The sequence below is a fragment of the Lytechinus pictus genome, chromosome 5, assembly GCF_037042905.1.
Source record: "Lytechinus pictus isolate F3 Inbred chromosome 5, Lp3.0, whole genome shotgun sequence".
Lineage (NCBI taxonomy): Eukaryota > Metazoa > Echinodermata > Echinoidea > Temnopleuroida > Toxopneustidae > Lytechinus > Lytechinus pictus.
Window position 1 is genome coordinate 49,354,169 of NC_087249.1, and position 21,657 is coordinate 49,375,825.

The 21,657-nt window shown below is 35.7% G+C and overlaps 1 protein-coding gene across 1 annotated transcript; it reads left to right on the forward strand.

Moving 5' to 3' along the window:
* Positions 1-4,709: 4,709 nt before the first annotated feature.
* Positions 4,710-21,366, forward strand: LOC129260135 (WD repeat-containing protein 55-like). Its single transcript, XM_064099143.1, has 8 exons — positions 4,710-4,799; positions 10,000-10,137; positions 10,703-10,858; positions 13,746-13,852; positions 14,040-14,137; positions 14,888-15,048; positions 16,231-16,337; positions 21,238-21,366. The coding sequence occupies exons 2-8, from the start codon at positions 10,015-10,017 to the stop codon at positions 21,284-21,286; spliced, it is 801 nt and encodes a 266-aa protein (XP_063955213.1). The 5' UTR covers positions 4,710-4,799; positions 10,000-10,014; the 3' UTR covers positions 21,287-21,366.
* Positions 21,367-21,657: the final 291 nt, after the last annotated feature.

The window sequence follows — 21,657 nt, forward strand, 5'->3', positions numbered from 1 at the left end:
AGCTAGGGGCGTCGTTTCTGATGTCGACCTAGGGGTGCTGCAATCGATTTTCGATATAGGGGAAGCCAAATTTATGTTTGACATAATTATGGGGGCGCCGATTTGGTGTTTTACTTAGGGGCGCCGAATTGATGATCGACATATAAGGGATGGGGGGGCTGAATAGATGTTCGACATATTAAGCACCAATTTGATGTTTTTCCTTAGGAGCAAAATTCATTTTCAACCTAGGGAGGGGGCGCCAAATTCATATTCTACCTTTGGTGCGCCAATTTGATGTTTCGGCACATGAGTTTGGCGCTCGCGCTTGCATCAAATGCATAGTTAGATGCCCATCCTGTTCTTGATTACCAATAGTGCTTATAGACTTTCCAAATTTAAGGTCAGAATATTAATAATTTCAGCTCTCGTTCCGCGCTCGAATCAATTTTAGATAGATACCCATCCTGTTTGTGGTTACAAAATGTACTTAGAATGTCCAGTTTCGGGTCTGAAATTCAAGTTTTCAGCAGGCACTTCGCGCTCGCATATAAAATGATTTATTAGATAACCATCCTGTTCATGAAAACCAACAGTGCTTAGAAAGTAAAAAAAATTGGTCAAAATCATGATATCAAAAATATTCAGCTCGCGTTTCGCGCTCGCGCATCAATTATTGTTTAGATATATCGTAAATATCCATCATGTTGACGGCTACAAATAGTGCTTAGAATGTCCGATTGGGAAACAGATTTTTTCCGGACCCCCCTATTGCCGAAAGCTGTATCCGTAGCTCCCGCTCACATAGTTTTAGTAAGCTAAATTGAAACCCAAAGTGCTTAACTTTCTGGTCGCATTTATTTTTTAACAATTATGGTATATTGCAACATATTCATGGATATTAGTTTTTTTTTTATGAACTCATTACAAAATAGTGATCTTCGATGCATTGCCTTTTCATGCAGGATCGAGGCTCATCAAGAGTGTCACTTATCATGATGAGAGTGGCGAAGCGATAGCTGAAGAATTTATTGTTTTGATACTCTTAAAACGGACGGTTTTTTTAGAATTTTTTTATATAAAGACCCCTAAAGACCCATATTGAGATATAAAGAACACATACAAAATGAAAATGGTTTCAGACCGAGTGCCCTCAGTATAATTGTATATACAGTGCGTATAAAAAACAAGTGGAACGCCTCTGGCAGTCTCACCTGCATCACGCGATTCATATATAACAGCGGTGCTGACTTTGAAAACTACTATAGAATAATTATTCACAAAAACACCATTCATGATAATGATACAATACTACGTTCATTGACATTTGACCTTGATCATGTGACCTAAAACTTGTCAGTGATACTTGATTATACCCCTATATCCACATTTTATACACTATATCCATAAACTTTGAAAATTATTTATGACAACAATCTAATAATTACCTCTAAAATGGCCAAAGTTCAATGACCTTAAATGACCTTTGACTTTGGTTATGTGATGTCATGAGATGTTCAAAGATATACTTGATTACTCTTATGTCCAAGTTTCATGAATCAGATCCATAAACTTTCAAAGTTATGATGGTAATTCAACAGATACCCCCATTATGGCTAAAGTTCATTGACCTTTGACCTTGGTCATGTGACCTAAAATTCGCACAGGATGTTTGGTGATACTTGATTACTCTTATGTCCAAGTCTCATGAATCAGATCCATAAACTTTCAAAGTTATAATGGTAATTCAACAGATACCCCCAATTTGGCCAAAGTTCATTGACCCTAAATGACCTTTGACCTTGGTCATGTGACGTGAAACTCAAGCAGGATGTTCAGTAATACTTGATTAACCTTATGTCCAAGTTTCATGAACTAGATCTATATATTTTCAAGTTATGATGACATTTCAAAAACTTAACCTTAGGTTAAGATTTTGATGTTGATTCCCCAACATGGTCTAAGTTCATTGACCCTAAATGACCTTTGACTTTGGTCATGTGACCTGAAACTCAGGCAGAATGTTCAATAATATTTGATTAACCTTATACTGGGCCAAGTTTCATGAGCTAGGTCTATGTACTTTCTAAGTTATGCTGTTATTTCAAAAACTTAACCTTCGGTTTGGTGTTGACGCCGCCGCCGCCGTCGGAAAATCTCACTCTAGCTGCTATGCAGGTGAGACAAAAAACGGGACAGATTTTAAAAGTCTATAATTTTTTTGTTTCAAATTATGATGTCTATTATGTTGGTTCGGTCGCTCACAACTTTTTTAATACATTTTATCCGATCTGCCATATCTAGCTCCTTCGAAATTGACTCAATATATACCATTGCCATTGACAGACATGAATCCTTTCCTGTTTGTCCTGTCAAGCACATAATTAAACCTGGTCAAGGAATCAATAACCCCTTGAAAATAGGATTAATGTTTTTTAAAGGTACCATACCATAATTTGTTTCACAATAAAATACGATATGAATAATTATAAGTTCTCCCAAATAATAATGCAAACCTTCTTGCTTGGGTTGACAAAATATCTTCTTTCTTACTTATGAAGGAAAATTCAAAGGTTTAAGAAGTTTTAATGAAAAAACAAAATAATTCAAGCAAATAAATAAATTTGTAAATTAAATTTGACAGCATAATTCGAAAATCATGGCAAAGATGATGAAAAGGTTAAGAGGAAGTCTGCTGATTAGCACGAAGTCTTATCACCAAATTTCTAATTTCTGCCATTATAGCGCATTTATGAATCCAGGACAAAAATTATACTTTAAATGGAATTTCAGAGATAAGATTTCAGAACATCTATTAACATCAAAATATAGATATAGTTTGAAACAACGCACTGTATATAGCAAAAATTGTAAACATATAGGATGCGTTCAAAATAATGAACATGATGAAAAGTATCAAATTGAACTTGAAATAATATTCACACCAAATTAATGGATTTGATTAAATTTCAATAGTCTGATCAGATGTAAGTTAATTACTGTGGCTGCCTCTATATAAGAGGAGTTTCCAATAATATACGACGAATGACAGGACGAGTTTCATACGATTTAAAGAACTCTTTAATATAGATGATTGTCGATTAATGATCAGTAGAATTATTTTGTAGATTAAGCGTTGCAGATAACATTCTGAAAATTATAAATCAGATAAACAGAATCATAAATACACAGACATATTATCTTCTCGTTCACACATTAGATTCATATTTACATAATTTAGTTATCATCATTCACATTAAAACAACATCCATTCATCATTATTCTCGTAATATATATTTGGTAAATAACAGTGTGCAATAATCCAATAAAAGTAATCAAACTTACCAAATATGGCTTTCTGTTGGTTACTGAAATGGACACAGCCTTTTTCCTTCGTAATACTTAAACAATGACAATTATTGATAAAACGCTCGCAACTATAATTATGATTATTATTATTATTATTATTATGCGCAAATATACATGGCAACCATGACGTAGCAATCAAGATTAAAATTACACTAATTACGTAACAATAAAAAAAATTATTAATGCGCGCAATGCGTCGCAGTAACATGGCTCCTTTAACTGATTATCCAAAACAGTTACTTATATACTTATAAACTTCAATTAGAAATATCTATAGCGCTTACATAAAAATAATAATGCTATAAACGACTATTATAAATATCAATAAACAATAAAGTAGTCATGCTTTAGTATTATGCTTGCATGCTCTCATCACAGTTTGATAAGTGAATACTTTTAATATATTATCGAAGTTTCAAGCGTTCGAAAGCAAATTCAGGTCAAAACTATACGATCAAATCACAAAATGATAAATAAAAGATTGCATAATACAATATTTTGAACGATATCTGAAAATATATCAAGCTTTTTTTTTTCTTTTTTAATGCATTTCTTTTGATACAATTTGATTCTTGAAATATCGATCAAGAAGATAATATATCAAATATGTATTATCATGCCAAAAATGCATACTGCAATATAAGCAATGTTTCGCTCATTTGGTTGAACAAAACAACATGAAAGATCACAATATTCAAATAGCACAGAAATAATTTTCCAAGCTATCAATAACTTTGCATATCAATCTGCTCAATAGTGCTCATTACTATTGATATAAAAAAATAAACGATAATAATATAACAGTCTTATTGTTCTCGTGTTTGGCTCCTTGCGGGGGGAATCCCTGAATGTCTTTCGCGTGGATTATACTAGCCCATGTGAAAAGCAGTCTCTTTCTGTACGTTGATGTTCACTTTTTTCCAAAACCGTGTACAAAAACGTAAAAATGACCATAGGTTTGTGATTTTTTGCATGGGTCAGCCCCCCCCCACTTTTGGCTCAGCCCCCCCCCCCCCCACTTTGAAAACCGTTCCGCGGCCCCTGACTCATATATGTGCCAGCCCCAGTCGACACCCACTGATTTCGCTTTTGTTTGAATGTAATCTGGTGGTATTATGTCATTATCTGAAATTACTTCAACGGATCGAGTCAAAGTTTGCTGAAAAAAATAGGCGACCGAGGAAAATGAACAGTGGCACCAGGCCAGGCCAGGCCATTCGAATGTTTGTACCATGGTTTGTATACCGAGTTGGAAGACTGATAATTCCGAGTCGATCTACGCTCGAAATCTGTATGGCCGAACTGTCTACTGATACCCACAATATTTCAGTAGTAAACATTGCATTGCGCAATACACGTGCATCTACATGATTGTGATGATGTGACTTGTGCCTTGAGTTGTGGATCATCCTTCTCGTTGCTGCTAAAACATTTTGAAGTGTCAGCTTTCAGTAAGTTTAACCAATCGATTTTTTTAGTTGATTCTTGCCCTAACATCTCAATCAAAATGTCTGTTTAGTGTTTTTTTTATGTGATTGTAAGAAAGTGAAAAAAATGAGAAGAAAGTGTGACATGTTCATGATGTTTATAATATAATGTTTGTGTTCGAAATGCACTCACACATGCATGCGATCTGCGACGGCCAGGGAGCTCCGGCCCGCTTGGCGGGCCGGAGCCCAGGCCCGGCCCAGGCAGGGGAGCGTCTCATCAACATTTTCGTCCGACAAGTCCTTTCGTAAAACGTTCCCCAGGACTCGTCCGAGCAATATTAGGCAGATCAATACTCTCCGTAATGGGGTAGAATGGGGTCGCAATAGCACTCCAAATAAAAGGGGAAAAAATAAATTTGCACTTAGTTAGAACTTAGATAGAGTTAGACTAGTACTAGTGCTGCAAGTCAGGCGGCATGTTCGGGTTTAGACCAAAAGCTTCGGTCTCTGTTATGTTGGTTGTTCAGCTGAACTCCGTTGGCTTCACTCACCAAATACAGAGACCGAAGTTCTAGCGCGATCTGTACAGGGGACTCAATGGCCATATGTTTATGTGTATTAAGTTCGGATAAAACAGGGCAGTGAAGTTGCGCGACAGCCGAGGTAAGTCACTGTTTTTGTTCCTTTTAACTTGATTTTCCCCGTTTTTTGGCAATTAATGCCAGAGGGAATATTAATTTGCATTTCAGTCGCGTTAATTTTCAAAAGTTTGATTCATTAAAGACAAAAATTGAAGAGCCCCTTACTTGCATTGTAAGTCCCCTAATGGTGGCTGCACGATAGCGAGCCGTCTGTGTACGAGGAGAAATTAAAAAAATAAAAAAATGTTTAAAAACTCCTCGAAACAGACGGCTGCCAGCTGTCTAGTTCGGGTTCTGTTCGGTTCGGCAGGGTTCGGCAAATTTTTTCCGAACTTTGGTTCGGTTCGGGGTTCGGCAATAAATGCGCAATTAAATTATCAACATATAAAACTAAGGATTGCCAACCCTCGAACTACCGGGTAATTATAAAAAAATTATGTCGTATATTTATAATAAATTTTGTTTCTAAAAAGAATGGTTATAAAAATTGCTGCATGCCATAACTTTCTTTTATTTATTTCAATCTTGAAACCAAAAATAAGAGTCATTTCCACTTTCATTTTTAAATTGAATAAAAAAACAAAGAAAATAATATTTATAACTAGAGAATGAGGACAGAAACAGAATTACAAAGAACAGAATATTTTTTGTTTATTGATTATTCCATGTAGATATGATCATGATCGATTACAATGCCATTGCAAACGCAGCTTCTCCGATTGGAAAGTGTTGATCGGGAATGTCGGAACAGTAGACAAACAACCTCCACTCAACTGTTATTATACTGGTAAAATTCACATTCCAAAGAATATGAAATCTTTTAGAAAGTCCCTATTTTCTGAAAAGTGGTTAAATCTGGTCAATCAATTACTTGAAAAAGATAGAATATCAGTCCATTCTTGGTCCCGAAAGATCGACACTCGAGTGACTTCAAACATATTTCCAACACGAAAATTAGTACATGGGACTGTACTGTGTATTTTAGTGTTATGAAATCACTCGGCGTTGATCATCAGAACCAAGACGGAACTGAAAATTTATCATTTCATTTTCAGTAAATGACCAGATTAAACCACTTTTTAGAGAATTTTGACAATGGAAAAACATTTCAAATTCGGAATATGAATTTTACCAGCGTAATAGCAACTGAGAGTAGGTTGTTTGGACTTCCTGTTTCAACTTTCCTTATCAACCATTTCCGGTACACGATCAGGGAACATGCGTTGACTTGCTTTGAATTTTTATCTTTTCTGTTTTTTCTAACCTCATTCCTTCATCTCTTATTTATTTATCTTTAATATTGATATGTATATTTCAGAAGGTGAAATATACATACTTTACCATTACTAGTACTTTGTCAGTCACAAGGAATGAATTTATGACATTTTTTTTCTATTATTAAATACAAAACAATTACATGGACGCCCGATCACAATCATGATCGATTACACTTATACGTAATTCAACTACACTTTTTAACCGAGTTTAGCTTAAAATGTCCCTACATTTTATGAGAAAAAAAAATAAATTCATGGTAATAAAAAAATTGAGACTGATAAAAATTCAATCAAAGACGAGACCGAAGCTGTCATACTTTGTCATTTACGAGGAATGAATTTATGTCTTGTCATTTTTCTTAATTAAATAGAAAACAATTAGGTCCGATTACGATCACGATCGATTACGGCAATACGTAATTCAACCACACTTTTATACCGAGTTATATATAGCTTCAAATGTCCCCTCATTTAATGAAGAAAAAATATATTCATGTTAATAAAATATTCTTAAGTTGATAACAATTCAATCAAAGACAAGATGTGAGCTTAAATGGTGGATTTAAAAAATATTTTGTGTGGAATTCTTATTGTGCACAATCACTAACCAATATTTTTTTTTTCATTTTATATTTAAATATATGTAGTCCCCGCCATTGTTCATATTACGTAGTGAATAAATGTGCCGATTTTTTTTTACCGAACCACCGAACCAGGCTTCTGTGTTCGGTTCGGTCCGGTTCGGCGAACTTCCGTTCGGTTTGGCAGTTTGGCTACAGCACTAACTTAGACTTTCAATGTACCTCGATGATATGGATGAAGGTCTATCGTGACACAGAATCCTGACATCGAGGCACAAACTGGACCCTCAAAAAAAGTTCTGTCTCGTTCGTTCTCCTTTCAAAATTGAAAACAAAATGGCCGATCGCTACCGAGAACGAACGCGACATAGAGCCTTTTTTTTTTAGAGGTCTAACTTTTCCCTTTTTAGAGGGTCCAGTTTGTGCCTCGATGTCAGGATTCTGTGTCACGGTAGACCTTCATCCATATAATCGAGGTAAGTGCTTCATTTATTTTTCCCCTTTTATTTGGAGTGCTATTGCGACCCCATTCTATTCTACGGTAGAATGATTCTACCCCATTTTGGAGAGTAATGATCTGCCTAATATTACCCGGACGCGCTGCACGGATGAGTCCTGGGCTCCGACCTGCCTCGCGGGCCGGAGCTCCCTGGGTTAGCATGCGACATGACATTTTATTGACAATAATGGGTAGGGCCTAATATCACCAATGAATAATGAAAATGTTGTGAGAAAGCTCAAAGTCAAATAACTAATAATAGCCAATCATCATTATCATGTTTTATCCTCCCACAAAGCTATAGAAAATTGATAGAAAGTTTAATTTGTGATGTCGTGATGCAACATCTAATGGACCATACTTTCAACTGCCATATATTCATATGCCATAATAATCAATACAAATGATTGTGGGCATTAACGGAAAGACAAGACAACTGTCAACATGGATTTACTCCATATCGGTCTTGTATGACACAACTCTTATGTGCAATGGAAGAAATGGCACACAAACTTGATGCTGGAATTCCTATTGATGTCATTTATTTAGACTTTGTAAAGGATAGACTTTTGTTTCTCATGAGAGGCTCCTTATGCAGCCTTAAGAAATTAATGTTAGATCTAGATCTATAATATGGAAAATTACTTGCTCGGATAAGAGCCTTTGTAACACACTAACAGGAAGGGAACAGAGAGTGACTATCAACAGTGAAAGTTCAGATTGGAGTAAAGTAAGCAGCGGAATTCCACAAGGGAGCGTGTTAGGTCCCATTCTCTTAATTGTCATCTTTATAAATGATTTACCTAATATTTTGGATAATTCTGTGTATATTTTTGCCGACGATACCAAAATCATTGGTGATGTCAGTTCTGATGTTAAGCAAAAGACTCTTGAAGCCAATCTTACTTGTGCTGCTGAATGGAGAGTAACCTGGCAACCATGGCAAGGTCCTACATATTGGAAAAAACAATTCAAGAAGTGTTTATACTATGAATAAAGATGAATTAGAACCATGAAAACAGGAGAAAGATCTCGGTGTCATTATGGATGAAGAGACTTATTTTCACCCAACATGTCTCAGCGGCTGTTTTGAAAGCTAACCAAATACTTGGAATAATACATGGGACTTTTTCTCAAATATTTACTTCTGAAATATTACCAATCTTGTTTTTAACTTTGGTTCGACCTCGTCTGGAATACATTGTATGGGAACATTTTATGGCATGTGAGATTCAAAATGGATGCAGACATGATAGAGAAGGTGCAAAGGAGAGCTACTCGCATGATTCTTGGGGCCTGTCTTACAAAGAGTTTACCTTATAAGCAACGTCTAGAGAGACTCGACCTTCACTCACTGTTTTATAGAAGAAGAGGAGATATGATTACTGTAGCCAATATAAACTGCGAAATGGAAAATTCAGGATCTCTAGTGACACATTCTTCACACCAGCAATCCATTCAGCAACAAGAGGTCACAAGTTCAAGCTTTACACAGGACGATCTCGGTTGGAACTTATTCAACTTATGAGTAAATTTGTTAGTCGAAGAGTAATTTCTGATTGGAACAGACTGCCTACAGAAGTAGTGGAAGCTAAATCAGCGGAAAGTTTTAAAGATCTGTTGGACAAGTTTTGGTGGGGGAAAGATTTAAAACCTCCATTTTTCAACGCATGCAAAGTTTCGCAAACTGTTCAAACTGTCTAAATAATCATCGATTACCAGAAGTGAAGACCGGAAAGTCTACAGAAGTCCTTCATTTCCGCACCTGATGTGATGTGATGAAAATCTACTCATTAAGGGTGAATTTGTTAGTAGTAGATATGCCCAGCCCACATTAAATGCTAGATCTAGACTTATTCAGGTTTCTTGTTTTTATTTACCTCAGGTGATGGTTCATGTATGCTCCAAGTACAATTCACTACTACACGAACCATCAGGACTTATCCAAGGGAATTGACACTTTGATTCACAAAAGGTGTAATTTTTTGTCGACTAATACTACTGATGCAAAAACATGACCTTACCAATGATTTTTAATATGTACCTGTAATCCAGCGTTTCACTCCTGTTTCACTCCTTAATTGTCCATGTTTCTATCTATTCGTCTAGCTGCATCGCTCTATGTGTGTTAAAATCCCAGGTAGGATTCTTGCCAATTTGGTTTTGTCACAGTTCTGTGGGTATATTCACTATATTATAGGGTATTCATTATCTCTGAAACAGAACTTGAAAAAGGACATGTCTTCAGAAGATCAAGACATCTCGGGAGACTCCGACTTGGAATCAGAAAAGAAGTCTTCTTTGGACGAGGGTGAGGATGAGATGGAGAACCAGGCTGAGCCGTCAACTTCCAATGGAACAGTAAGTACGGTAGTGCTGCTCTCTCCGAAGCATTTTTACCCCCCCCCTCGAAAAACCCATATTTTTTATACGAAATGCTGTTTTTCTCCTTGGGCCAGGCTTAATTCTTTGAACAACAAAAAGCACTTTTTTACATTGCATTGTATGAATTGAAACACTGGCGTACATATGGGGGGGGGGGGGGGGGTGGGGGACCTGAGAGGCCATGGACTCCCCAAAATTTTCATGACTACGAAAAAAGGGGGGGGGATTAAGGGTTAGATATATTATATCCTGAATTTTATGTCAAATTCTTTCAAAAAAATAAATAAAAAATAAATGTAAAAGTCAAGATTTTTGCTTGCTCGCTCCGCTTTCTCACAGCTTTTGATTAATTTTGCCTCATACGCAATGTCTGGCTCCCTCAAATTTTTTTGGCTCACTATGCCACTGAATATGAAAATAAACAGAAATATTCTCTTCTATGAATTTATAGCAATCAATGATGGATCACAATCTAACTATAGAAGGCTTGTTAAAGTTTATTTGCTATTCTTGATTTTCATCCCATTTAAATATATTATAGAATTTCAAAAATCCAGATGCATCTGCAAAAGGAGATGAATCTAGTGAAGCCAGCGGTGATGATGATGATGATGATGACAGTGACGACAGTGACGACAGTGATGAGAGTGATGATGGAGATGAAGAAAGGGATGATGAAAACAGATTTTTACCTGAGGTTTGTATAACCTGGGTCCAATCGTACAAAGCTTAGCAATCGATCGTACAGTCGATATTATATTATTGATTGCACGTAATGCTAAATAAAATTAGTTGTGAAAATAAGTCCTGCAATCACTCACCAACTTTTGTATCTTGGGGCCCTAGCTCTCTTGCACAATTGTAGATAAGATGAATTTTTCAAATGTTTATTTTTATACTGTTTCAGCAGTGCACTCGCGGATCTTGAAGCAACTGTTCTCATGTTGTCTGTCTATTCGGCCATCCAAATTGTGAATGTTTTCTCAAGAACCAATGAATTTTCATTGGACTTCTTAGAAAGATCTAATATTAGTGCCCCTTGACCTAATTGAATTTTGGGGTCAAGAGGTCAAAAGGTCAATGTCACAAGTCAATACGACTGGAAAGTTTTTGGAATGCCATCGAGAATTGATGGTCTGACTTTTGAGAAAAGTAGCTAGGATCTGATCCCTTGTCAGGGACTTACATGCGGATCAGGTTTTGGTCATGGCTGTGGTCAGAACTTTGAGGTTATATGTCAACAAAGCCATGAATTGGAAATGACTTTCGAAGTGGGAATATTTTGAGAATACCTGGATGATTATTTTATTTATTTATTTATTTATCAACAATATTTCAACAGGATACCAAATCAACATAAAAATTGCTCTCCCTTGGGGTCCTGCATATTAAAAAAACAATCACAATATATCTTGTTATACACAGGAGAATTAACATGAGAAAATGTACATACATTATGATAGAACATAATAGTTGAAGTCAAATATAAACGAAACTATAAATAACTATTAACTACGCACATCATTAGAAAGAAGGGTCTGTACATAGAACATAATAATCGAAATTGACATCGGAGATATCTACTATTGGAAAAAAAGCTGCAACTGGATTTAAAGGTTATCTTTTAAATATTTCTTAAAAATTGAGAGGGAATTTATGTTTTGAGATTCAGGTTGAAGACTATTCCATAATGAGACGGCTTGATAATGAAATGAGTGTTTGAATGATTCAATATGACATTTGGGGAAGTGTAACTTATTTTGTGAGGAACTTCTTGTACAGTGTGAGTGAATTTCTTTTCTAAAAGTAAATAGTTTGGACAGACATGTGGGAGCAATACTTTCCATACATTTGAACATTAAAATCAATCTGAAAATACGAACTCTATCTTCAACTCTTTTCCAATCTAAGAGGGCAAATAAATTTTCCGAAGGGGTCAAGAAATGGGCATTTAAAATAATCCTTGCAGCTCTTTTCTGTAATTTATTTAATCTTTTGGTATCTTCTTTGAATTTATCCCCCCAGACAATACAACAATAATCTAGAATTGGCAAAACCATAGCATTATATAGAGTGAGTAAAGTATTTTCATTGACACAACCTTTTAACCTTCGTAGGATACCCAACTTCCTGCTAATGTTATTGGCTACTTTAGATACATGTTCTTTCCATGATAATTCATTATCAATAAGTATACCTAAACATTCAAAGGATTGGACTTGTATGATCTGGTGACCATTACAAATTATTTCATCTGAGATTCATTGGAATAAATAGAGTTTGCAAGTCGAACACGTGTACCAATAATCATACATTTTGTTTTTTCATAATTCATCATCATACGGTTATCTTCTAACCAGCAGGCTATATTTTCTAAATCCAATTGTAATTTATTTTGTATTTCAGCTAAACTATCACCTTCGGCATAAATAGATGTATCGTCTGCGTACATAACTATTTTGGAGTGTTTCAATACATTAGGCATATCATTTATAAATATGGAAAATAATTTTGGGCCCAATATGGATCCCTGCGGTACTCCTCTCCGCATCTCTTTAGTTTCAGAAAGTACCCCATTTATATTAACACGTTGTGATCTATTAAATAGATAAGAATTAAACCATTTGATTGAGTCTGGTGAGAAACCATATTTTTTCAATTTTAATAACAACAAATCCAAATCTACCAAATCAAAGGCCTTTTTCAAATCAATGAAAATAACACCGACCATTTTCCCATTATTAATACTTGTATACCAATCATTAACCATATATACTAATGCAGTTTCAGTTGAATGGTTTTTTCTAAACCCGAATTGGCTTTCACATAATAATCCAGAACCATTCAGAAATGAATCTAGTTCTGTATTGATAATCTTTTCTACAATCTTGGAAACAATACTTAACACTGAAATCGGCCTATAATTACTAATTTCTTCAGTACTACCTTTTTATGAAGGGGAAAAATTTTAGCTTCCTTCCATTCCTTTGGAAAAGAGCAGGATGAAAAAGAATTGTTAATCAAAAATACTAAAGAAGGAATCAAAATGTGACCACATAATTTAATTATTTTACAACTTATTCCATCAAGGCCACAAGACGAATTTGTATTTAAAGCCTTTATGACTTGATCGGAATTTACTATCGGTAAGTTAAAAAGAAAATCTTCTTGGGATGAGTTTGGATGATAAGTTTCATGTGGTGAAGAATTGATATCAGTGACATGACTAAAATCTTCAATCAAGTCTTTGGTAACTGACACAAAATAATAATTAAAATTTAATAGATTTCATGAAACTTTAAAGCAAGGACATCATCAAAAATATGTGTGAAGTGTGAGCCAAAAAAAAAATATTTTGCTTTTCTGTGCTTGATCCAATAGGCAACATGTTTTATTGCCTTAATATAGATACTGTATAAAATAACCTTTGCTATTCTGGCTCTTCTGCTCTTCCGCTCACATTGTACTTCCTACACAGTTTTGGGTACCGGTATGTGTAATAGGCTACTTTAGGAGTGGAATACTAATTTTATTTTCTATTATTTATACGAAGTACATGTATTTTATTTTCCCTTTTGCCGTAGGTCAAATTGCCAAAGACAATAACGTGTGATGAGAGTGTGATGTCCCTAAAATTTCACCCCAAGGGTAACATGTTAGCTGCTGGACTTATGGATGGCTCGATCACATTGTAAGTATAGTTTATGATGGGGCCTAAAAAGATTTTTTTCTCAGTAAAATGTTAAACTTTAAAAATTCATGACTCTGTTGTTCTTTGATAGATCTCAAATCTTTCTGCTTTTATTAAAGCAACTTTTTGTAAAGTGATATTTACCTTAACCGTCAGTTCTGTCTCTTTATTTTGGTACCATTCCTAGGTATTCTTACTCAGCAGAAGAACCCAACGAGGAGCTGATGTTTGAAGAAGTCCACAAGAAAGCTTGCCGGGCCATTGCCTTCTCAGAAGATGGGAAATGTAAGTGAGAACTGAAAGGATGTTCAAGTTGCTGTTGATGTGGGATACAGGTTGTAGGTGTTTGAGCTCATGCTGGGCCATTAGAGTTGCTTGCGTAAACCTGGGGAGCGTTTCATGAAAGGACTATTCTGACGTTTTATCTGATATTAAGTCCTGGGGGGTGTTTCACAAAGATTTAAGTATGACTTACTGTCGCACTTAAATGCTGATGCGTACATGATATGCAACGCCCAATCTTATTGATTGATACACAGTAGTGCACGTCCTCATGGCACGATCTGACCAATGTGGTCAAGCCTTTTATATCGCACGCAACTAGGCATTTAAGTGTGACTCTAAGTCATACATCTTTGTGAAACACCCCCCCCCCCTCTGTTTTATATGACAGTTACCTTAGTCACACTGCTTCTCAGCCAATCAAAATTAAGGAAAACTGATGGATCTGACAACTTGTCAACACACATGATAAAATGCTTCCTAGGTCCCAGCATTCAGAGTTCCTCTGTCTGGGACCTGATGGCATCTATAAAATAAATAATAATGAAAAATAAAAACTGGTTGAGATGTAACTAATTTGACTGTTCTTATTGAAATGTCCTCATCATGTTAGATTTCTAACCTTAGATGAATATCAACAGATAAATGTACCATGATATACTTTGAATTAAACTCTCACTGAATTCAAAGTTAACTTCATAGTAAATAAGATAACCATACAATATTTCAAAATCTCTTCTTTTCAAATGGCAGCCATCTTTTCTGTCTCCAAGGACAAGTCAGTAAGCAAGCTTGACGTAGCCACTGCTTCTGTAGAGCTGAGTTTGGAGATGGCCCATGAAGCTCCCATATACTGCTTGGCTGTGGTAGATGAGAACCTGGTCGCTACTGGCGATGATGACGGACATTTGAAGGTAAGAACTCAGAATTATGGGATATCTTGGAAGGGGGGGGGTACTTTCATTTGTATGCAGTGGATTCAAAACTAACCTCATACCAATTTTAGGGACAGTGATTTTCCGTTTCAAAAAATTGCGTTTTCCGTTTCAGAAAATCTCAATTTCCGTTTCAGCATGTCTGAAAACGGAAATTCCGTTTCCCCATAGACTTTGTGTACATGAAAAAGTGACAATTCCATTTACATAGAAAACCAATACGCAATGAGTAGCGCGATGTCAAAATGCTAGCGCTGGTCAAAATTTGCATCTACCAATGTACTAACATCGCTCTGAAATCCATTATAATCAAAGAGATTCTAGCTCAAAAACTATTTAAAGAAACATAATCAACATTAAAACATCCTCACCTTTCATATTATTAGCATTATTTTATGGTAACATGGGATTTTATTGCTGATTTGGGGACTTTTCTGACATCGTTTTGAGCAGTCGACGACTTCCGCCTATCCGCCATTTTGGATTTGTTGAATCACCGTGATCATCGTATTATGACCGAACGCAGAGGGCAGCAACACACGGCCGTATTCTGCCTTATATGCGGACGTCAGTGTAAACTAATTTAGATAATATCGAGTGATGGAGGGGCTCGAGTGTGGTTACGATGTGTTGATTGTCATGATTGTTGTTGCAAAGTGAGATCGTGTTTTTTTCAGATGATATTCGTATTTTGTTGAGGATTTGGGATTAATTTCTGATGATATTTTGTGCATTTTGAGAAAAAACAAGTTTTCCGTGATTTTCCGTTTGAAAAGCCACTTTCCGTTTCAAAAAGCTGATTCCGTGAATTCCGTCCGTTTTCCGCGATCGCGGAAAATCACTGTCCCTACAAGTTTTATGATCAATATTTTCCATCTCTCTTTACAATAAAATCATCAAGCATCAGAATATTTTCATAATGAAAATTATTGATTTTTTAAGTTTGAATTTGTGAAGTCAGGTGTGAGCAACTCTACCCATTTGCATTCAATTTCCTGAATGAATAATTATGATATTTGTGGATTTCCATGGTACAGATTTAAATCAATCGTACCTGTCTGTAAGTAAGGCAGGGGCCACAGTTCTTATTTGGAGATCTTTTATTTGAACTATAGACCCATGCTAAGATATCTTTCTTTTAAATTTGTTCTTGATCTGAAGGTTTGGGATCTCCGGACACAAAAAGCCATCATGGAGATGAAAGAAAATGAAGAATTTATCAGTAGTCTGGTCGTTGGCAAGGACAAAAAGATACTCCTCGCAACAAGGTCAGTCAATATCGTTCCTATTCTGAAAATGGGATGGATAGGGAACAAAAAATCTTTTTCACCTGAATTCGTCCTGTAAGGTAATTTTCATGGGATGTTGTTAATCAGTGTTTTATTAGATGGTGTCACACCTAAGTAAACTCAAGAGGACATACAATAATTTCTCGCAACCAGTCGTCACACCCAAGTAACTCAAGAGGACATAGAATGAAATAATTACGTGAACAATAAAAATACAGTTCAAATAATTTATTAAAACTGTATTCAGGTTCTTGTAGAAAGATAATTCAATGGCTTTATTGTTTCAGAGTAACAATAAAATATAAGTCTTTGAAATAACATACAAAGTAACCCACTTTATGCGATGAAATGATCACTCCAGTTCAATGTTCATTGATACTGACGAATCGTTAACTAGTTACATCATTCGACGACGAAACCTGTCTTCCCTCTCGGACTCTCTTTAGAAGTATTGTCCATAGTGGGATTTGACAGTCATAATCATGGTGAAGCCGGGAATGGGACCGCAACGACTACTGGAACGGCAATAGGAATGGCCATTGGAACAACCAGTGGAACCAGACTTGGAACCCATCTAAAAACAAACATTACCCAAACTATAAATAATCTAAGGAATAATATCTTTAAATCTTCACAATATTCATATATGTAATTTCCTAGATTAATTCCAGTATTCATAGGAATACTATCTTCCAATCTTCAAAATACTCATATTTGTAATTTCACAACTGATTAATAAGCATGATCCGTCCTCAAAATGTTTTACATATAACAAAAAAATAATAATAATAACGGTTATTTATATGCGCTACACACAAAAAGTATCACAGCGCTTACAATTGTCAGAAATAAAATATAAATATAAATCTTAAGTAACAAAAAAGTACAGAATTGTATACATTAAATTGCATCAACTATTGGTGTTCTCAACTGCGCCAGATGAGGCCTGGTGGCCTCTTGCTTGCTGCTTCGTTCACCAACAATTTAAGGGACAAGCCCGGTCAGCATATCATTCACAGAAGCTCTAGTATAGCACTTGAGGCCACCAGGCCCCAGATGGGTTAGCCAAGTCAAACCAAACAGTGATAGTAAAAATCATCAAAACAAATACATATTAAATAAATGAAAATAGAAAACTAGGTATTTGGAAAAAGGTATGACTTGAGTTGTCGTTTGAAAGATGATATGGTCGGTGTTGTTCGGATGGAAGAGGGGAGTGTATTCCAAAGTCTAGATCCAGCTAGATACTAAAACGTTTTTCTGCTATGGAGAGGTTTGTTCTCGGAATAACAAGTTTCGTGGTATCATTCAGGGAACGTAGATTACGAGCAGGTGTGTAATGAGCAATTGTGTTTACAAGATATGAAGGACCAGTACTGTTAACCAATTTATAAATGTACAGACAAAGTTTGAACATGACACGTTGAGAAAAAGGGAGCCAATGGATCGAGTTCCCTAATCAAAGGAGACGTATGTACATTGCGACCAACTGAAAACACTAAACGTGCGGCACGATTCTGAACACTTTGAAGTTTTTTCTGATCTTAAACACAAAGAACTGAAAAGAGACTATTACAATAGTCGAGTCGAGAAAGTACAAGTGCCCTAACTGCATGATGGCAAGTGTTTTCATTGATAAATCTTCTAATGCGCCACAGATTCTAAAGATGGAAATTACAGGTATGTACAGTATTACTGACATGAGATGAGAGTGTACGAGTCGATACATATGCCAAGATTTTTAACTTTAGAGGATAGTGTAATTTCATTATCACATACATTGAGTTTTACGTTGGATAGATTTTCATTTAATTGGTTTTTCCGACATAGTACAGTGAATTCAGTTTTAGTAACATTTAATTTGAGGAAGTTTGAAGTCATCCACATGTTTATCTTAGCAATACATAAAGAAATTCTTTCTAACACTTCTTGCATACTTGATGGTGAACGAGGATCAAACACATCATATATGACTTCATAAATCATCATAAATGACCTCTTTCTAAAAAACATTTCTTTCCAATTTCTGAGATTCAAAAGTTAATAAATCTGTGTCCTCATCTGGAACAAATCATCTTCATATTAATCATTAATTAACATGACATTGATTAAATTTGAGATAGTTTATAACACTCTTCTCTTTATATAAAATTCAATGGTCCTTTCATGACCTTGACTTTATCAATGACACAATCAAAATACAAAATGAACAGAAATCAAAATCATTTTCACTTACAGTTTGACGTCTGTGACTAAAGGCAGGAAATTGTCAGGAAGGCCTCAATTGTCGGCATTAATGTTCTTGATGCTTTGACATGGAAAATGCAGCGCTAACTGCCCTAAATTCAAGTCTTAAAACTTCAATTTTCCAACAGCATTTCTGAACCAATAATTGACCCATAGGTCCTCCCTGTTTGACTTCTGAGCAGATAGTGAAGCACTTCTAAGTGCTAGGCCCCCATTCCACAGAACGGAGACAATTGAAAGACCACTGAAAGACTTAAAATTGGTGAGGTCTTACAGTGGTCTTCAAGATCACTAAATTTGTCATCTCTGTGGAATGGCTCAGAAAGACCCCTCAAAGAACTCTGAAAGACTGATGGATATTTCTTGTCTTACTGGTCTTAGACTAGTCCTATAGAGATCTTTCAATGGTCTTTCAGAGATCTTTCATGCGACAAGTGATCTTTCAGAATTCTTTCCATGGACTTTGCCTGGTCTTTCAATGATCTTTGAATTTTATTTATTTATTTATTTTATTTATTTATTCTCGAATATTTATACAGAGTGGCCTGATCAGCATTAAAAAACATACGAAAAACATAGTAACAGGTCATTATGAGATACATAAAAAAGGAACAAATACAAAGTAAAATACGAAAATATATTACGAGTTACAGATGGCAAGATTATAAATACGCAAGATATTAACATTAAAAGCTGGTCTACCTCAGGGCCCTGTGATTATATATATACATGTATAGAATGAAAAATAAAAATGAAAGATCGTTAAAACATAAGGCAATGTATCACACAGTACTAATAAATTTAATTTTGGAATAAAAAAAACAAGCAGAAGACATATCGCATCATTGGAAATTTCATCACTAATATACATCGAGATAAAAAGAAAGAAAAACAAAACAAACAAAACACTACACGCTTTAATGTCTAAATAATAAGTGGGAAACACAGAAAGACAAGAAAAGAGCAGCAATCAAGATTAAGAGTACTAGGAACGGCACGGACAAGAGAATAGTGGGTGATAAGTGTATTGTATACTGATTAAAATGAAGGATATGATTTGTCTATTTGTGTTTAAGTTGGTATTTGAAAGAATGTACGGATTTTGAAAATCTTGTATGGTCAGGTAGCTGGTTCCAATTTAAAGAGCCTAGGAACAGAAAAGATTTTTGGTAAAAGGTCGTACGACATTTTGGCAATCTCAAGAGCAATTTGTCAGAACTACGTGTGGTTCTCGTAGAGACATCATCGACAAATGAAAGTCTATCGTATAAAATGGCGGGCGATAATTTGTTGACACACTTATACATAAGAACACATGAGGCTCTATGGAGAACTTTGTTTAGAGAGGGCCAATCTAGTTCTTTAAACACGATTTCAGAACGTGTCATCCATGTGCGATTTGATATCAGATACGCTGCTCTTTTATGTAACCTGTTAAGCGTGTCGTAATTTCCTTCTGATCTCCCAAACCAAACATTAGAACAATAAAGGATATGGGGAATGACATATCCCCAATAAAGTTTGGAAAGTTGAGATTGATTAAAATAATGTTTATTCCTGCGAATAATTCCAAGCTTACGTTTGATAAGGTTTGAAATTGAATTGGTATGTTGCTTAAAGTCAAGGCAATTATCAATTGTTACGCCCAAACACTTCACTTCATTTACACATTCTAGAGTACAGCCATGTATATTTATTGATATTTGTTGATTATGGGTAGTACTTAGTTTTTGTTTTGACCCTAATAGCATTACTTTTGTTTTATTATAGTTTAAGATCAGTTTGTTATTTCTTATCCATGAATAGGTCTCGTATAGTGCCTGGGTTAGATTGGTTTCGACCTCTGCTTTAGTCTTACCAGATACTGAAATAGTAGTGTCATCTGCGTACATATATACTGAGGCACTAGTAACATGATTCGATAAGTCGTTGATAAATAGTGAGAACAGAACCGGGGCAAGAATTGAGCCCTGAGGAACACCTACATTAATTTCTTTCGTAGAAGACTTTTCATTACCAAAAGAAACGAATTGTCTGCGGTTTTCTAAGTACGATTCAAACCATTTTAAACACGATCGAGAGCAGCCACATGATTTAAGTTTTCTGAGGAGAAGCGAATGGTCTACTGTGTCGAAAGCACGACGTAAGTCAATGAATGCAACACCGTTCAGTCTCCCACCATCCACTTGCTTCGACCAATCATCAACCATACAAAGAAGTGCTGTCTCGCATGAATGATTAGGCCTAAAGCCAAACTGATTAGGAGACAATATTTCTTGTTGAAGAAGATGTTTTAGAAGGCTTGAACTTACAGCTCTTTCAATGATCTTGGAGAGCACAGGTAAAATAGCTATCGGTCTATAATTCTGAACAAATGCTTTATCACCTGATTTGGGAATTGGTTGAATTCTAGCAGTTTTCCATTCGGTTGGAAACAGTCCTTCATTTAATGATAGGTTCAAGATATAAACAAGCGTGGACAAAACGATAGGGACGGTAATTAAAAGTTTTGACAGTTTTACAGACAAGTTATCATGTCCAGTAGCTTTCTTGCACGAGAGATTATTTATAGTTTTTACCACAAAGTCGTGGGTAATCAATGGTGCATTATATTCTACGTTTTCGTCTACAGAGTTACAAACATCAGTGCGAACATCATATTGAGAATGATCTTTCAATGAACTCTCATGAGTCTTACAGTGATCTCCGCGAAAATCTTGAGAGACTGGCAAAAGATCATGGAAAGACTATAAAGACCTTTGTAAGTTCATCGAAAGACCGCTGAAAGACTGCTGAAAGACCACTGAAAGACCATTTTCCTGTAAGACCGTTGTAAGACTGTTTTGAACCGTTTCAAAAAGTTTTGGAGCCCATGAAGACCACAAAGACCACTGAAAGATTGGTCAGGACCCGTGTAAGACCTCAAAGACCATTGTAGGTTCATTGAGAGACCTCTGAAAGATCAACCAAAATTCATGGTCTTTGAAAGGTCTTTCAGCGGTCTTGCTCTCTGTGGAATGGCCCTTGCAACCCACCCCATGCAAAAATGTTC

What these genes read in the sequence shown, in the direction of transcription:
- LOC129260135 (XM_064099143.1), top strand. Translation starts at nt 10,015, where the DNA reads ATGTCTTCAGAAGATCAAGACATCTCGGGAGACTCCGACTTGGAATCA. An exon ending in CGTCAACTTCCAATGGAACA is followed by an intron (nt 10,138 to 10,702) that starts GTAAGTACGGTA and finishes AATATATTATAG; the next exon opens with AATTTCAAAAATCCAGATGC. An exon ending in ATGGATGGCTCGATCACATT is followed by an intron (nt 13,853 to 14,039) that starts GTAAGTATAGTT and finishes TACCATTCCTAG; the next exon opens with GTATTCTTACTCAGCAGAAG.